Here is a 14148-nt window from a genome sequence, read left to right on the forward strand (position 1 = left end):
AATATGGAAATGAGATGAAGGGAAATGGATACACCCCCTGCCCAGTGCCACATCTCTGATCAAGTTCAGAGACTTCTGCTACTGCGTTAACTCAATAAAGAAATAGGGTGATCCATTCATGGATCTCAATTATCACTTGTGGTTTGACCTCAAACACAAGACATAGGGCAAACATCATACAATCCATGAGAATTAACCCAGGTGTAAAACTCCCGTGGTGGGAAAGACAGGAGAAGTAGCTACCATGTCTGTTAGGACTAGCATTTATAGAAAACTGCACAGATCATTTTGTGTTGTTTCTTTAAAAAAATCAAAGATACATTTCTATATGTTGTTATCTTGATCTTAGTTATATTATTCATTATAATCTGGGTATAACCCAACAGCAGTTTTTAAAGCTATTGAAAAGATTTGTTGAGAAGCTAGAGCTGTCCTTAAAGATTTGTTGAAGACCTGGCAGTTCCTTGAGTCAGCAGGTAAATTAACTAGCTTGCTATTCAAAATGCTCTCCATACTGAAAGGCAAGAGATTTTTCTGTAAAACATATTTCAAACTTCATAATCAACAAGTTGATTTTATTATCTATACACACGATGACACAGTAACTTTCTGGGTAACATTTCTCATAGATACTTAGAAGTATTCAGTGTTTACAAGATAGCTGATGAAAGTTATCAGTCCTATAAAAAATACAGGGGGTGTTCAGTCAGGGCTGTTTTAACAAAATCAACAGCTTTATTGTGTTCAACAAAACTTTGGCAACACCCACTTGCTCATTTCCTAAAAGGGACTGCTGCACTGGGATCACAAGAAGCACACAGGAAAGAAACTACAACTGCAGCTTACTCCACAGATGCTGCTATGCAGTGTCCTTTTAACTCTCCCATTCAAACTAGTGTAACTTAAGTATAGTATGTTTAACTTTGGCTACACTGTAGTTTGAGATCCAAGTTATTTTATACTGTTGACTTCAACAGGTTGTAAAATGTGTTTTACAATAAACATCTTTTTAAAAACTTCTCAGATGAGGACAAGAAAACATTGTTTTCCAGATTTCCAAAACACAATACTGAAAAACAGATAATGATCCTGCTTCTACAGAAATCATCACACATTTTTCAAAAGGAGAGTAAAGAGTAGGATTACACCTACAGAAGACAGCAAATCAGGCCTAAAGAATCTAATTTAGCTAAACAAAAATGTCTAGATGCCAACAGGTACAGACCTCATGATTTAGGAGCCAACCTTTTCTTTTTTTAAAATCTAACAGAATGCATTTTGTTTATGTATTATGGAGAATTTAATAAGATACTCCCTATAGTGGCATTCACAATTAAAAACTATAAAACTGCATTACAAACTTGTTAAAATCACTAAGATACCCAACAAGCAACAGAACATTAATATAAAACTATATTCTCTATAGGTCGAAAGATAACATATAAGAAGTTCCTTACAAGGTGGTAAAAATACATCAAATTGTCAGGCAAGCATTCCAAAATGAGGGCACCACAACTGAAAAGGCCCTGTCCCCAGTGACGACGTGCCTCAATCCCAAAGACATGGAAAAGAACTAAGCAGAAAGTAGCTCGGTGTGCCGGGGGAGGTGGCCCTCAAGGTACCTGGGTTCCAAGCAATTTGAGCTTTAAAAGGTATTTATTAACCCAACACTCTGAAGTGTGTCTAGAAACAGAGATCCAGCACAACTGTTGTGAGAATATTCAAGAACTCCACAGTAGAAAGAGAGAAGGAAAAGTACAGTTTTCATAGGAATGACAAAGGAAGAAGCACAACCCCTGTTGTAAAACAATTGTGTAGTCTGGAGCAAAAAGAATACCAAACTGCACTGGCACCATACAGACATGTTGTATAACCCATCAGGAAGATCTCTTGCACATCATCATCTTTTTAGAAAGTGGAATGTGCACAAAGAACATAGCAAATAGCAATGCTCTTGCAGAGTTTCCATCTTCAGTGGTATTGGCACAGGGGAACTTCCCAGTGGGTGGTGTGTATCTTAGTGGTTGACTTAACATGAGCTTTTGCAGACAACTGCTTTCTTCATCAGATACATGAAGCAGAAAGAAAATAGGGCAGGTACATGAAATTGAGAACAGACAAGGTTAGCAAGAAGAGAACTATAGAAGATAATGCAAAACATTTTGCTCATGACAAGTTTCCGAGTCATGTTTAGAACCAGCTTTTCAAGTTCATCTTTAGTTTTAAGAACACTGACAGTATCATGGTCAGTAAAAAGAATAAATCACTAATACTGCATCTGAAGAAAAAGGTGCTAGAGCTGAAGTCCTAGAAAATATCCAAGCTCTATTCCATTGCAGATTTTTTTCTTGGTTTGTGAGCCACAAAACGTTCAGAGCTGAACACTCTGTTCTCAGTGTATGAGAATTAGCAATGCTCAGGCAGTCGAGAAAGTTTTCTAAAATGTCTCCACTCCAGCGTTCTTGCAGGCAACCATAAATAAAATAGTTTGTGCATGATCATGTCTGCATACAGACATTTCTAAAATTTCTAAGCTTGTCTATCTAGCTTTAAAAAAATAAGTTACACACACACACTTCTTTCTCTCCAAGGAGAACATCTCCTACATGTTCTGTTTGAAAGAGGCACTACTTGGGCTAACAGGCTGCAGCACCACACCAGTCTCAGTTTGTTGACATTTGTAATCCATTGTAGTCTGTCTGCACTGTGGTTTCTTCAGCAACTACCATAGAATGGCTCCTAAGACCACTAGCACAGACATGGTACTAATTCTGATTGCAACCAACATCTCTGAGCTGCTGCCATGCTTTGGAGGGACAGAAGTGGAAACGGATGTTTTGGGGTAAGATTCAGTTCCAGGTCCTTTACAAGATTCCAGGTCTTCAACAATGGACCCATTGGAACATCTGCATTTATAGCTGCCTGGTGTGTTTATGCATTCCAGTTTACCACATTCACCAGAGTCACACTCATTTATGTCTGAGCAAACATTTGCCTCATCTTTCTCCTCCAAGATGAATCCATCTGGACAATCACAGTCAGTCCCTGAGTGTGGATCACATTTTGCTGGGCACTGAGACTTGTTACAAAACATAAGACACTTATGAGGAGATTTGGGATCTGGAATAAATCCATCTCGGCAGCTGCAAGTATAGCCTTCTTTTAGAGGAACACAATCATGTTCACATTGACTGTCAAAGCAATTCTGGTTCATTTCCCGTTCGATGCATTTGTCCATCACTAATTCATATTCTGGTGAGCATTTGCACTCGAAGCCCCCCATGGTGTTGACACACAGCTGTGGACAGAGACCAGTATTTACTTTACAGTCATCAATGTCCTTACAGCTCTTGCCATCCACATCTAGCTCATACCCCGCCTCGCACATGCAGACGCCTAGGCCTATGCAAAATTGCTGGCATTGCACAACGTCACACGGAGAGACGCAGGTGCGTTTATCCTCCGCCGCCAACGTCTTGCCTTCCGAGCAGGTGCAGAAAGGTCTCTTCTGGTCGTCCCAAGCACACTGCTCCTCACAGCCCCCGTTTTGCAGCTCGCAGTTCCAGGCGCCCGCCAGAGGAGAGCTCCATCGCAAGAGGCCATCGGGGCCGCGCGCTCTGCACTCCAGGCTGGCACCCAGACTCAGCACCTCGGCGGTCGTGCCCGGGGGCAAGGCCACGAGGTCTCCGTCCCGCGCTCCGAAGGGGGTGAGGTAGGAGACGGACGCCCCTTGCGGCAGGCTGAGCGGTGCGCAGGCGCCTCCCGGATAACTGTACTCGCAAAGCAGCCCTTCGGCAGAGGCGTCGCAGGCGCGCTCTTCCCAGCTCAGCTGGTGGGTCACCACGACGCATCTGGGGCCGCGAACGCCTGCCGCCGCGTGGTGGCCGGTCCAGTTGCTGTAGTCCGTGTCTTCGTCGCCCGCCACCCAGTGAAAGCCGCGCAGCGGCTTAGCGGGCTCGGCGGAAACATTTGCGGGCAGGCGCAAGCCCAGCCAGGCGCTGCCCGACTGGCCGCGCAGCAGCAGCGCAATCGCCTCGGCCTCTACCGTCGAGCGCACCGACATGAGGTGTCCTCCACCTCCCGCGCACACGTCCCCGGCCTCGGAGAAGCTCCGCGCCGCCCAGAACAAACTGAAGCAGGAGGAGCCCACGCACTGCGCGCCTAAAGGGGTCGCGGGTGGCGATAGTGCCGCTAGAGCCACCCTTCGGCCGGCCAGCGCCAGCGCCACCAAGAGCAGCCTCAGGGGCCGCATTTTCGCAGGCAACTGGAAGGAAACGGACGGATCCGAGCGGAAGAACGCGGGTGCTGCTGCTGCCGCCCGACTAGCTTCTCTCTTTCGGGACCTGTGCAGCATTTATAACGCCCTCCATATGCGGTGATTCGGGGAAAGGGAAGGGAAGCGCCGCCCGGTGGGGAGGAGACCCTCCCCAGAGCGAGGAGGCGCTCGCCAAAAAAGAAAGGAAAGGAAAAGGCGTGACTCTTGGCGGGCTGAGGGGAGAAAAGGAAAGGCAGCTCCCTGCCTGAACAGTGAGCCCCGCCCTCCTCCCCGCAGTCTAGGGGACACGGAGTTGACGACGTCCCCACCCGACTCTTCCTCGGGTGGGGAACCAGGCGGAAACCCTGCCAGCCGCAGACACGTGCGCCGTAGCCTCCGCCGTGCGGTGCCTTCCTCGCCTTCAAGTTTGGAAGGAGTTTCTGAGCCCTAGGGCGAGCCCAGGGCAGGCAGCCAGTAGGACGACCGAAAAAGCCGCTTGTTTTCCTAGCACACGTTGGCTTTCCATCAGCTTGCTGTGTGTGTGATGTAATCCCCTCCGGGCGGGGCGTTCATCCCTCCCCCCCCCCGCCACTTACACTTGTTCGTTAAAGCGAGAATGCAATTTAGAAAACGCAGCTAGAGGTTTCCAAGCAGGGGTGGAGAGCTGCTGAGCGCCAGACATTTGGCTCTGCAGACGGAAAGCTCAAATGGTGCACGCAAGCGTCTGTTCTTCCCTAAGCATGATGCAAGGGAAACCGTTTGTTGAACGTATGGAGGTGCCCTATACCGAGTCAAACTTTTGGTCTATCTAACTTAATAGCGCAAAGTAAAGTACAAAGTATGTTTGATGATATTTGAAGGGAAGTCTCCCTAATCCAATCAACAATCTTGGGGGGGCGGGGGAAGACTTGGACAACATTGGAAACATACGATGCTGCCTGATATCAATCCTCTATTGAGTCCAGAGTTCAAACAGGGATCTTTCCCAGCCTCACTGGGAGATGACAGGGACTGAACCTTCGACTTGTATTCAAAGCACTGAGCTAAATCTCGGTCTCGTTGAGGTGAAGGTGGGAATTGAGTTTCTACCCACCTCCTGCAAGGGTACACGGATTGGTAGATCTTTCCATGCTATCCAGAACCCTATTCAATACGTTTGAACAAATACATACCCGTTGGAGAGGGGGGGATTTATATGTTTTCTCCTCCCCTCAGTCTCTTTCGAGAGGAATAGAGGCCTCAACTGCTCTTCACTTGTGGGTCGGTCAATCATTGAAGGGGGCATGCTGCTACCCCACAGTTTCATCCCATGATGACACCATGGAAGAGAGGGATTTGGTGCTGGTTGTATTGGCTGAGAGAAATGAACTGTGCTCCCTTTCCTCTGCCAATATAATCAAGCCTTCATCTTGGGGCAGGGCTAGTGCCTCCCTGCTAGCGTTCCTGCCAAGGATATTCTCCATTGGCAAAGGTAGGTGTGCGTGTGTCACCCTCCACAGCCAGAGAATGGGTGGTGGATGGAAGTATGTGCCCTGCAAAGGTAAGGGGTCGCTGCTATGAGTATGTAGAAACCCTCTTCTAATCCCTCCTCCTCACACACCTTTCTGCTCATTCCATATTTGCCCACAGGTAACTACATTATGAAGAAAAGCAGGGGTAGAGTTTGCTTCAGAGTTGCCGCTCAGTAATGGAATGCAGAATCACTTCCACAAAAGTGCTGTGAGAAAGTGCCAGCTGGAGCACTCCATAGAACTGTGAGCAACTTTTGTAAAGGGATTTAAAGGAGAGCAATGAAAGTGCTCAGTTGTCTAAAAGACACATTGCATGAGGGAAAGGCTGGTGGAACTGGGTATGTTTTGCTCACCTGCAATAGGCATACCACGAGTATTCCTCGTCAGGAACAGGAGAGCCATTAGGCCAGGCTATGGCACAGAAACATGGCATCGATTCTCCAGGTCACTAGGCCAAATGCAAAACCACACCAAGGCACCAGGAGAGAGAGAGCTAGGAAGGGAGTCCCTACAGCATACACTAGAGTCATTAAGCTTTGGTCATGATTTGAGGCCAAAAGGGTTATCCACTGAAGCAGGTGAAATTAGGTTAAGAAGTGAGGATATATATTCATTCATTCATTCATATTTATATCCCACTCTTCCTCCAAGAAGCCCAGAGCAGTGTACATGGTTATGTTTATCCTCACAACAACCCTGTGAGGTAGATTAGGCTGGGAGATAAGTGGCTGGCCCAGAATCACCCAGTGAGCTTTATAGCTGAATGGGGATTTGAACTAGGGTCTTCCCAGTCCTAGTCCACCACTCTAACCACTATGCCATGCTGGCTGAGAGCTTTCCTATATTTCAACTGCCCTCAGAAAGAAGAGTCTGGATTGTAGATCAGCAACAATGATTTCATAATGAATTCCAATATGGAAAATAGCTTAAGTTTATTATTCATAAAGTATACATACAACACTGGATTATTGTATGCCACTTGGCTAACATTCATGTTTTACAGAGCAGTCATGGTCAAGAAGTATGAAAGGGAAATGTGAATTTCTAAACACACTGAGTGGATACATGATCAGGAACCACTGCCAGGTGCGGCTTCCCAATGCTGGGAGATACACACGTCCCTTTCTCACATATTATGTATGAATCACACCAAACACCAGGGTAACTAGCTGCAACAAGCATGATTACTGCATGAAGCATGAAAGGACCACTGGATGAAATCTTATCCAGCTCCTCTCTTGCCTTCACGTTGACTTTTAACACTGCAGCTCTAAACTGTGAGACTGATGCTAAATTAATTACACACCCGTCTGAGACAGCAACATGCTCCTCACCACCATCTGTTCTGCAGCAGCAACAGACTCAGGGTTTGTCACATTTGCGGCCAGTCCCCTCTTGTGCAAGGCAAAGGGTTGAATCCCCCCCCCACCAAGATGCCTCAGAGTAGTCTGTGATTAAATGGTATATGCCATATGATGCTACCTGGAGGAGACGGTTACCCTTTTCAGCTGCCTCCGTCAGTCTGTGGAAATTTGTTAAGGGAATGGGGTGTCCCTTGTCTTGGAGATGAGTTTCAAAGTTCAGGAATCCCCCCACCCAAGGGTAAGGTGGTCTGGAATGACTCAGAGGGGCTGCAAGGACTGCCAAAGAGTGAAAAGTTAGCACTCCTCCCAAAGTACAAGTTAGCAGCCAACATTCTAGGGAACTGGCATCCAGCCAGGACAGTAATTTTCCGCTCCAAGAGGATTGGTGTTAAACAGAATGCTGAACAATGAGATGGCTCATTTTGATCCAGTTTTGAACAGCAAGTCAACAAAGGAGCGTTCAAGTGGTGGAGGGCATGTGATACACTTACAAAACAGTATGTGAGAGCCAAGATGGTACAATAGACAAAGCATTGGTTGGTTGGTTTATTTACATTTCTATCCCGCTCTTCCTCCAAGGAGCCCAGAGTACATGGTTATGTTTATCCTTACAACAACCCTGTGAGGTAGGTTAGGCTGAGATATAAGTGGGTGGCCCAGAGTCACCCAGTGAGCTTCATGGCTGAATGGGGATTTGAACTTGGGTCTTCCCAGTCCTAGTCCACCACTCTAACTACTATGCCATGCTGGCGAGAAGACCTGTATTTGAATCCCTATTCAGTCATAAAGCCCTTTGAATGACCTTGAGCAAATCACTGGCTGACATCCAGACTAAAGTTCTCAACAGTATAACTGAGGAGCTCTAGGGCTATTACATTTCCCTAGGAGTTCCTCTCATAAATGTAGGATGTCATCCACTCTTTCTTAATGTAGTCTACATAACAAGGTTCACGTTAGTATAAAATGGGGTACCTCTGTTTATGCTGCCCTACACTCCTTAGAGGAGTGTATATAACCAATTGCAATTGATTATATGGCCTCTGTAGAGGTGGTTAGTTGGTTATTGTTGTTTGCCATATGTACATTTGCAGTGGGAAAATGGCCAGCAAGCCAGAGGTTGCCAGTTCGAATCCCTGCTGGTATGTTTCCCTATATCGGGCAGCAGCAATATAGGAAGATGCTGAAAGGCATCATCTCATACTGCACGGGAGATGGCAAAGGTAAACCCCTCCTATATTCTACCAAAGAGAACCACATGGCTCTGTGGTGGCCAGGAGTCGCGACACCGACTCGATGGCACACTTTACCTTTACTTTACGTTTGCAGAGAGTTGCCAGGATACTCCCCTGCAAAATTTCCCCCAGTATGTGTCTGGCCTGAAACACTGCCATGAACCACCCCTGTCCCTATCAGTAAATGCAGTTTAAGAGGTCGTTTACTCCGCCCCCTGTTCTGATTTCCCAGTGTTAGGAGTCCTGCATTTTCATGGGGTATTTGCTTCCCTTGAATACTTTCCTCTCACACGTTCCTGTTCCATGCTATTTGCTGTTGATCTGCCCATGCCTGGATCTAAGCTGTAACCTGCTGAGTAATCTGATTGTGTTTTACCTTAGGGCTTTTCTAGATAAGACCAAACTCATACTTTCCCCCTAGTGCTAGTCCCACAGAGTGTATCTTACACATATTATATCAATTAATACCAGTTTACCTGTCATGGCTCCCCCCAGAGATTCTTGAGAACTGTTTGGCTAGGCTGGAGAAATCTATGTCTCCCCTCGTTCCTTTTCTCCCCTCATTAAAACTGCATTCCCAAGGTTTCTCTGGGGAGACAGAATGGCTGTTAAACCAGTTTAACTCTGTGGTGTAGAGAAGCCCACATTATCACCAGCCCATTGCCAGGATCACAGTGGATATCCTGTCCCCCAATGTAATCATGGGAGGGGGTAGCCTTGGTTCAAGGTCTTAAAATGACTCAGGCATCACTATTCCTGTGTAAAGGTAAAGTGTGCCGTCAAGTCAGGGTCGACACCTGGAGACAACAGAGCCCTGTGGTTGTCTTTGGTAGAATACAGGAGGGGTTTGCCATTGCCTCCTCCTGTGCAGTATGAGATGATGCCTTTCAGCATCTTCCTCTATCATTGCTGCCTGACATAGGTGTTTCCCATGGTATGGGAAACATACTAGCGGGGATTCAAACCGGCAACCTCTGGCTTGGTAGTCAAGCCCACCTGCAGATTTGTCCAACACTTCCTCATGCAGATGGGGCTGATGCAGCAATCAATGTCCACTGCTATAATTAACACACTCTAAATCAGGGCTGCACAATTTTAGCCCTCCAGCTGTTGCCAGATTCTCACTCCCACCATCCTCAGCCCTAGTGGCCAATAATCGGGAATAATGGGAGTTGTAGTCCAACTTCTGCAGGAGGGCCCAGGTTGTGCAGACCTGCCCCAAGGGGGTCTGGTCTTTAGAGACCAGTCTCTTCTCCTATCCCACTGTCGTCCTCTCTGTTGGCCCTCTGCAACCCCAGCTCAGCCTCCTTCCAGTGGCTGTTGCTGATATCTACTTTATGTTTCTTTTTAGATTGTGACCCCTTTGGGGACAGGGGGCTATCATTTATGCATTATTTATTTTTCTGTGTAACCTGCTTTGAGAACTTTGATTTAATAGCAATATATACATTTTCATAGTAGTAGTGCTCATCGTCCACTAAGAATAGTCCCTTGGTAGTAGCTGCCCTGATGCCAGAGCATAGTTGAAAGGGACCACATAGTAGGAGTTGGGAGGCATGAATACAAAAAATGTGTTGCCCTTCCAATTCCAACACCTGCCATTTATTTCATTGGACAGTGAGTCTTTAATAGCTATTAGCCATGATAGCTACACAGAACCTCCATGTACATAAACAGGTGATCTCTGAAGACCAGATGCTGGGGACAAACAACAGAGGAATACTTATCACCTCTATACCCTGTTTGCGAGGTTCCTGGAGGCATCTTTCTGGCTTCTGTTGGAAAAATAATACTGGACTAGATGGAACTGATCTAGTCCCATAATAGTGTCTTCTCTGTGTCAGGAATGAACAAGAGTGCACAAAGGATCATCCTCAGTGGACGTTCTCCAGCTTTTGAATTCTGCTTGCCTGGTAGTCCAACAAAGACAAAACACTTCCCATATTCAAGTGTTGTACTTGGAAGTAGAATATGCAAGGGGTATTTTAGGTGTGTGTGTGTGTGAGAGAGAGAGATAGAGATCGAGAGATCTGATTAAGACAAGTAGAGAATAACATTAAATATATAACAAAAGGACATATTAAGAAGATGAGCAGTAAGAAAAAGAGTTCTCAGTCTTGGGTGGGCAGGGGGGAGTTAATACTTGCCGTACTTCATAGGGTTGATGAGAGGCTTGCTCTGACCTTTTTATCTCTTAGCCACAGCAGGTCCTCAGGATGGAATCGCCCTTAATATCTGGTGGATGGAATACCCAGGCGTCCAGACTTCCCTGCAGATATGTTCCAGCTGGGTTATACAGTAGAGGAACATCTTACAGTTCAGAGCGCTTTCCAGTTAGCCACTCAACAGCAGCAAAATGCTTCCGTTCAGGTAAATCACATTCAAAATGTAAATAGCAAAGCACCCAGCAGGGGGAGCAGTCTTGTAAAAACTAACAACCTGAAAAAACCAGCAACTTTTTAATCCTGGATATACAACGTTATAGCACTTATATTGCAGCGAGTAAATTCAAAACAAGGCATTGGAAATATGAACGGCACCCTGCTGTCAGCGTAGGGACTGTGGTGTCACAACACAGGAAGTGTGGAAGCACACTTCAGAGATATGCTGTGACCCCGTTGCAGGGTCTGATCTGGAAAGCGCCCAGGTGACTCAACCGGCCACCGGCCACTTCTGGGTTAATGAAAGTATTGTGGGTGGCAGGCACAAAGCAAGGTAGGTCTGTGACAAAAGGTGTTCCATTTACAGCTATAGCCATGTACAGTTGGACCTCATGTATTGGGCCTGGGAGAGCAGTATCAGGGAGCAGCAATGCTGAAAGGGAAACTGCTGCTGCTGCTGCCTGCCCACCACTACACAGGAAGCCTCCCTATTGGGCCCTGACAAGCTCATCGTGCAGTGATGGGGAGGAGCAGTAGCAGTAACAACAGACACTTCCACTTCCTCTTCAGCAAGTGGTATCTTTGTAGATTTCCAAGATGCCTGGCATCTTGATGTATGTCAGGGAAGTGGCTCATGGGAGACCTTAAATGGTACTGCTGTGAAAAGCAAAATGCTGAGCAAGCAATTCTTCTGCCCAAGCCCCCAGAAGGCCTCACCAGGCTCCCTTAGGTAGGAAGGAGGCATGTTTGACCAGGCTTTGTTGCCACAATGGTTCACAATTGGTTCACAATGACCAATAATGAAAAGGTTCAAAGGACAGGATTTATTAAGAATTTCCAAAATAGTCTTCAGTTACTAATTTTCCCAATTACAACACACATAGTCCAGGAGCATAACGTACAAAAATCCTATTTCGTGGCAAAGTTTGTGAGAAATTTATATGGATGGTTCTGTTTAATTTGAAATCCTCTCTACATGAAGAATTACCATGGTGTCACTTGTGCATGTGTGGCACTTGGCTGTGGTGACATCATCAACATGGCCACCATCACATGCATTTTAATCCTCATCATCGCAGTAATTATTTGGCCAATTTTGTTGTGCAAGGTGTCATTGGAAAGGTATTTTTATAAGCCTGGTGATGAAGGTGATGAATTTTTTGCTTTTTTTAACATTCAAAAAAAGAGGAGAAAAGGTGATTTTTAACACCAATTTTGAACTATTTGGCCAGGATCCTGGCTTAATCAGAGTAGACCCATTGAAATAATGGGAATTAATTTTCTTAGGAAAAACTGAAATACCATTATTTCAGTGGGCCAACTCGGAATAGGACTAAGGATTCTGGCCATTGTCTATATGCAAGGCTGCAAGCCTATAACACGTTCCTGGGAGTAAGCCCCATTAAATTCAGCTAGGCTTACTTCTGAGTAGACATAGATAGGATTTTACTATATGTAACAATAGTACAGTTGCTGAAACTTGATTCCTTTCCTTCCCCAGAAGTCATTGCTAGAATCTATCAAATTCTTCACAATAAGGTACTATTTATTAGACCTGTACGTGAGAAAAAAACAATGTATTGGATCTGACATGATATGATCCAACATAAAAATTGTTGGATAGAAGTATGCAGAACCAATCTGAAGCGAACCCAGTTCAATTTTAGACCGTCTGGTTTGACAGGTTTGAGCTCAAACTGGACTAGCCCCCAAAAGGGGGGCTGGTCCAAGTTCAAGCCAAACTGAGCCCAGTTTGGATCAAACTGGTTCAACCAGTTAGGGGTGCCTGTAAAGGGGAATCCAGTAAGGATTCTTTACAAGCAAACAGACTAGGACTTCCAAAAATGGCTCAGGGTGGTTTACACAGAGAAATAATAAATAAAAAGATGTATCCCTGTCCTCAAAGGGCTCACAATCTAAAATGAAACGTAAGATAAGACACCAGCAACAGTCACTGGAAGTACTGTGCTGGGGGTGGATAGGGCCAGTTACTCTCCCCCTGCTAAATAAAGAGAATCACCACATTAAAAGGTGCCTCTTGCCAAGCTGAGGACCTAAAAGGGGTTGGGAAGGACAGGCGGAGGGTGGGCAGGTCACCTTAGGCATGACGGTGGGCTGGTGGCAGCTTCTCTAGGCCCTGCCAGCGCTCCCCCATCATGTACCCTCCATCTTGAATTGGGGTGGATGACAGTAGCACAAACTACACTGTGGAGGTGTCCCTATGTGTCCCGCCATCTGTACTAAATTTGGTTCAAATTGGTCCACGTGTTGTGAAGTTGATAGCTGGGTGATCTAATAAGTTTACTTTCCTAAAGGAAAGTAGGCTAAAAGTGGTTAGTCACCACTGCCTTCCCTCAGGGGATTATTTTCTCCTCAGAGTAGGGTTGTTTGGCAAACCATCCAGCTTATCTGTGAACTGTCTCTTTACTAAGCACTCCATTGGCAAGCTGTGTTTTTCCTTTCTTTGGCTTTCTATTCAGGCTATTCTGTATGGACTGGCATGGCATCTCTCCTCAGGGTCAGTCCAGAAACTAAAACCTCATCTTCGGCTGCCTGCTTCTGGCAAAAATGCCCATTCACTCTTTCCATACAACAGCAGCCAGCAGGTGGGCAGAGAAAATGGCACGGGCAGGCAGAAGACGGCAGCGGAGGCTGGACTGGAAGAAAACAATTACAGCAGGCGGGGGGCGGGGAGCAGTGTCAGGGGGGGAAGCGGAGGCGGGGAAGGGTGAAGGGGAATTGGCGGCAGCAAACTAGAGGCAAAGAAGTTCTGCACAAGGCCCAGCTATTTTGTTTTATTTTATGAAGCTATGAGCTGAGTATAGTGGAAATAAGCAGACTCCTATAAGCAAGGCAGCAAAGAGGACAAAGAAAATCAGAACATTTTATAGCAATGTTGAACTCCTTTTTCAGTATTGTATACATCAACATTTTTAATCATTGGCTATTCTTTGGGTGACACTTTAGGCAAACCATAGTGATAGATCCATTCACAGTCATCAAGATGACTGCATTCACAACATAGACTTGGTTTGCTTTGATTATTGATGCTGGATCATGACACTGACAAAATATATATGAGTAAATGTTAGCTTTTCGTAAATGCTTGCACTTTATTGCTCCTGTTTATCTTTCTTTTCTGATTTCTCTTCAGGAGCTCTGCATTCTTCTCACATGTGAGGGATCTTAGAGTACATCTGTTGTCTCTCATCTCCATCCATTTTCTTTGGCAGCATCTTATCTTTGGAATTTGTTGCCTGCAGATATCTTCATGATTCAGCCCCTTACACTTTTGAAGAAGCACCTCAAGACAAATCTATTTCCTTAGCCGTTCCCTGAATTGCTTAGATTGTAACATCATGGCTTTTCTTCTTGCTCTTTCTTTACTCCTTCTTATTTCCTTTT

General features: G+C 45.7%; 1 protein-coding gene across 1 annotated transcript; it reads right to left on the reverse strand.

Annotated features, from left to right (window-relative positions):
- Positions 1-546: 546 nt before the first annotated feature.
- On the reverse strand, positions 547-4535 carry THBD (thrombomodulin). The gene has a single exon (XM_053242552.1). It carries the CDS (start codon positions 4352-4354, stop codon positions 2723-2725), a length of 1632 nt encoding a protein of 543 aa, XP_053098527.1. The 5' UTR covers positions 4355-4535; the 3' UTR covers positions 547-2722.
- Positions 4536-14148: the final 9613 nt, after the last annotated feature.

The sequence above is a fragment of the Hemicordylus capensis genome, chromosome 4 (assembly GCF_027244095.1).
Source record: "Hemicordylus capensis ecotype Gifberg chromosome 4, rHemCap1.1.pri, whole genome shotgun sequence".
NCBI lineage: Eukaryota > Metazoa > Chordata > Lepidosauria > Squamata > Cordylidae > Hemicordylus > Hemicordylus capensis.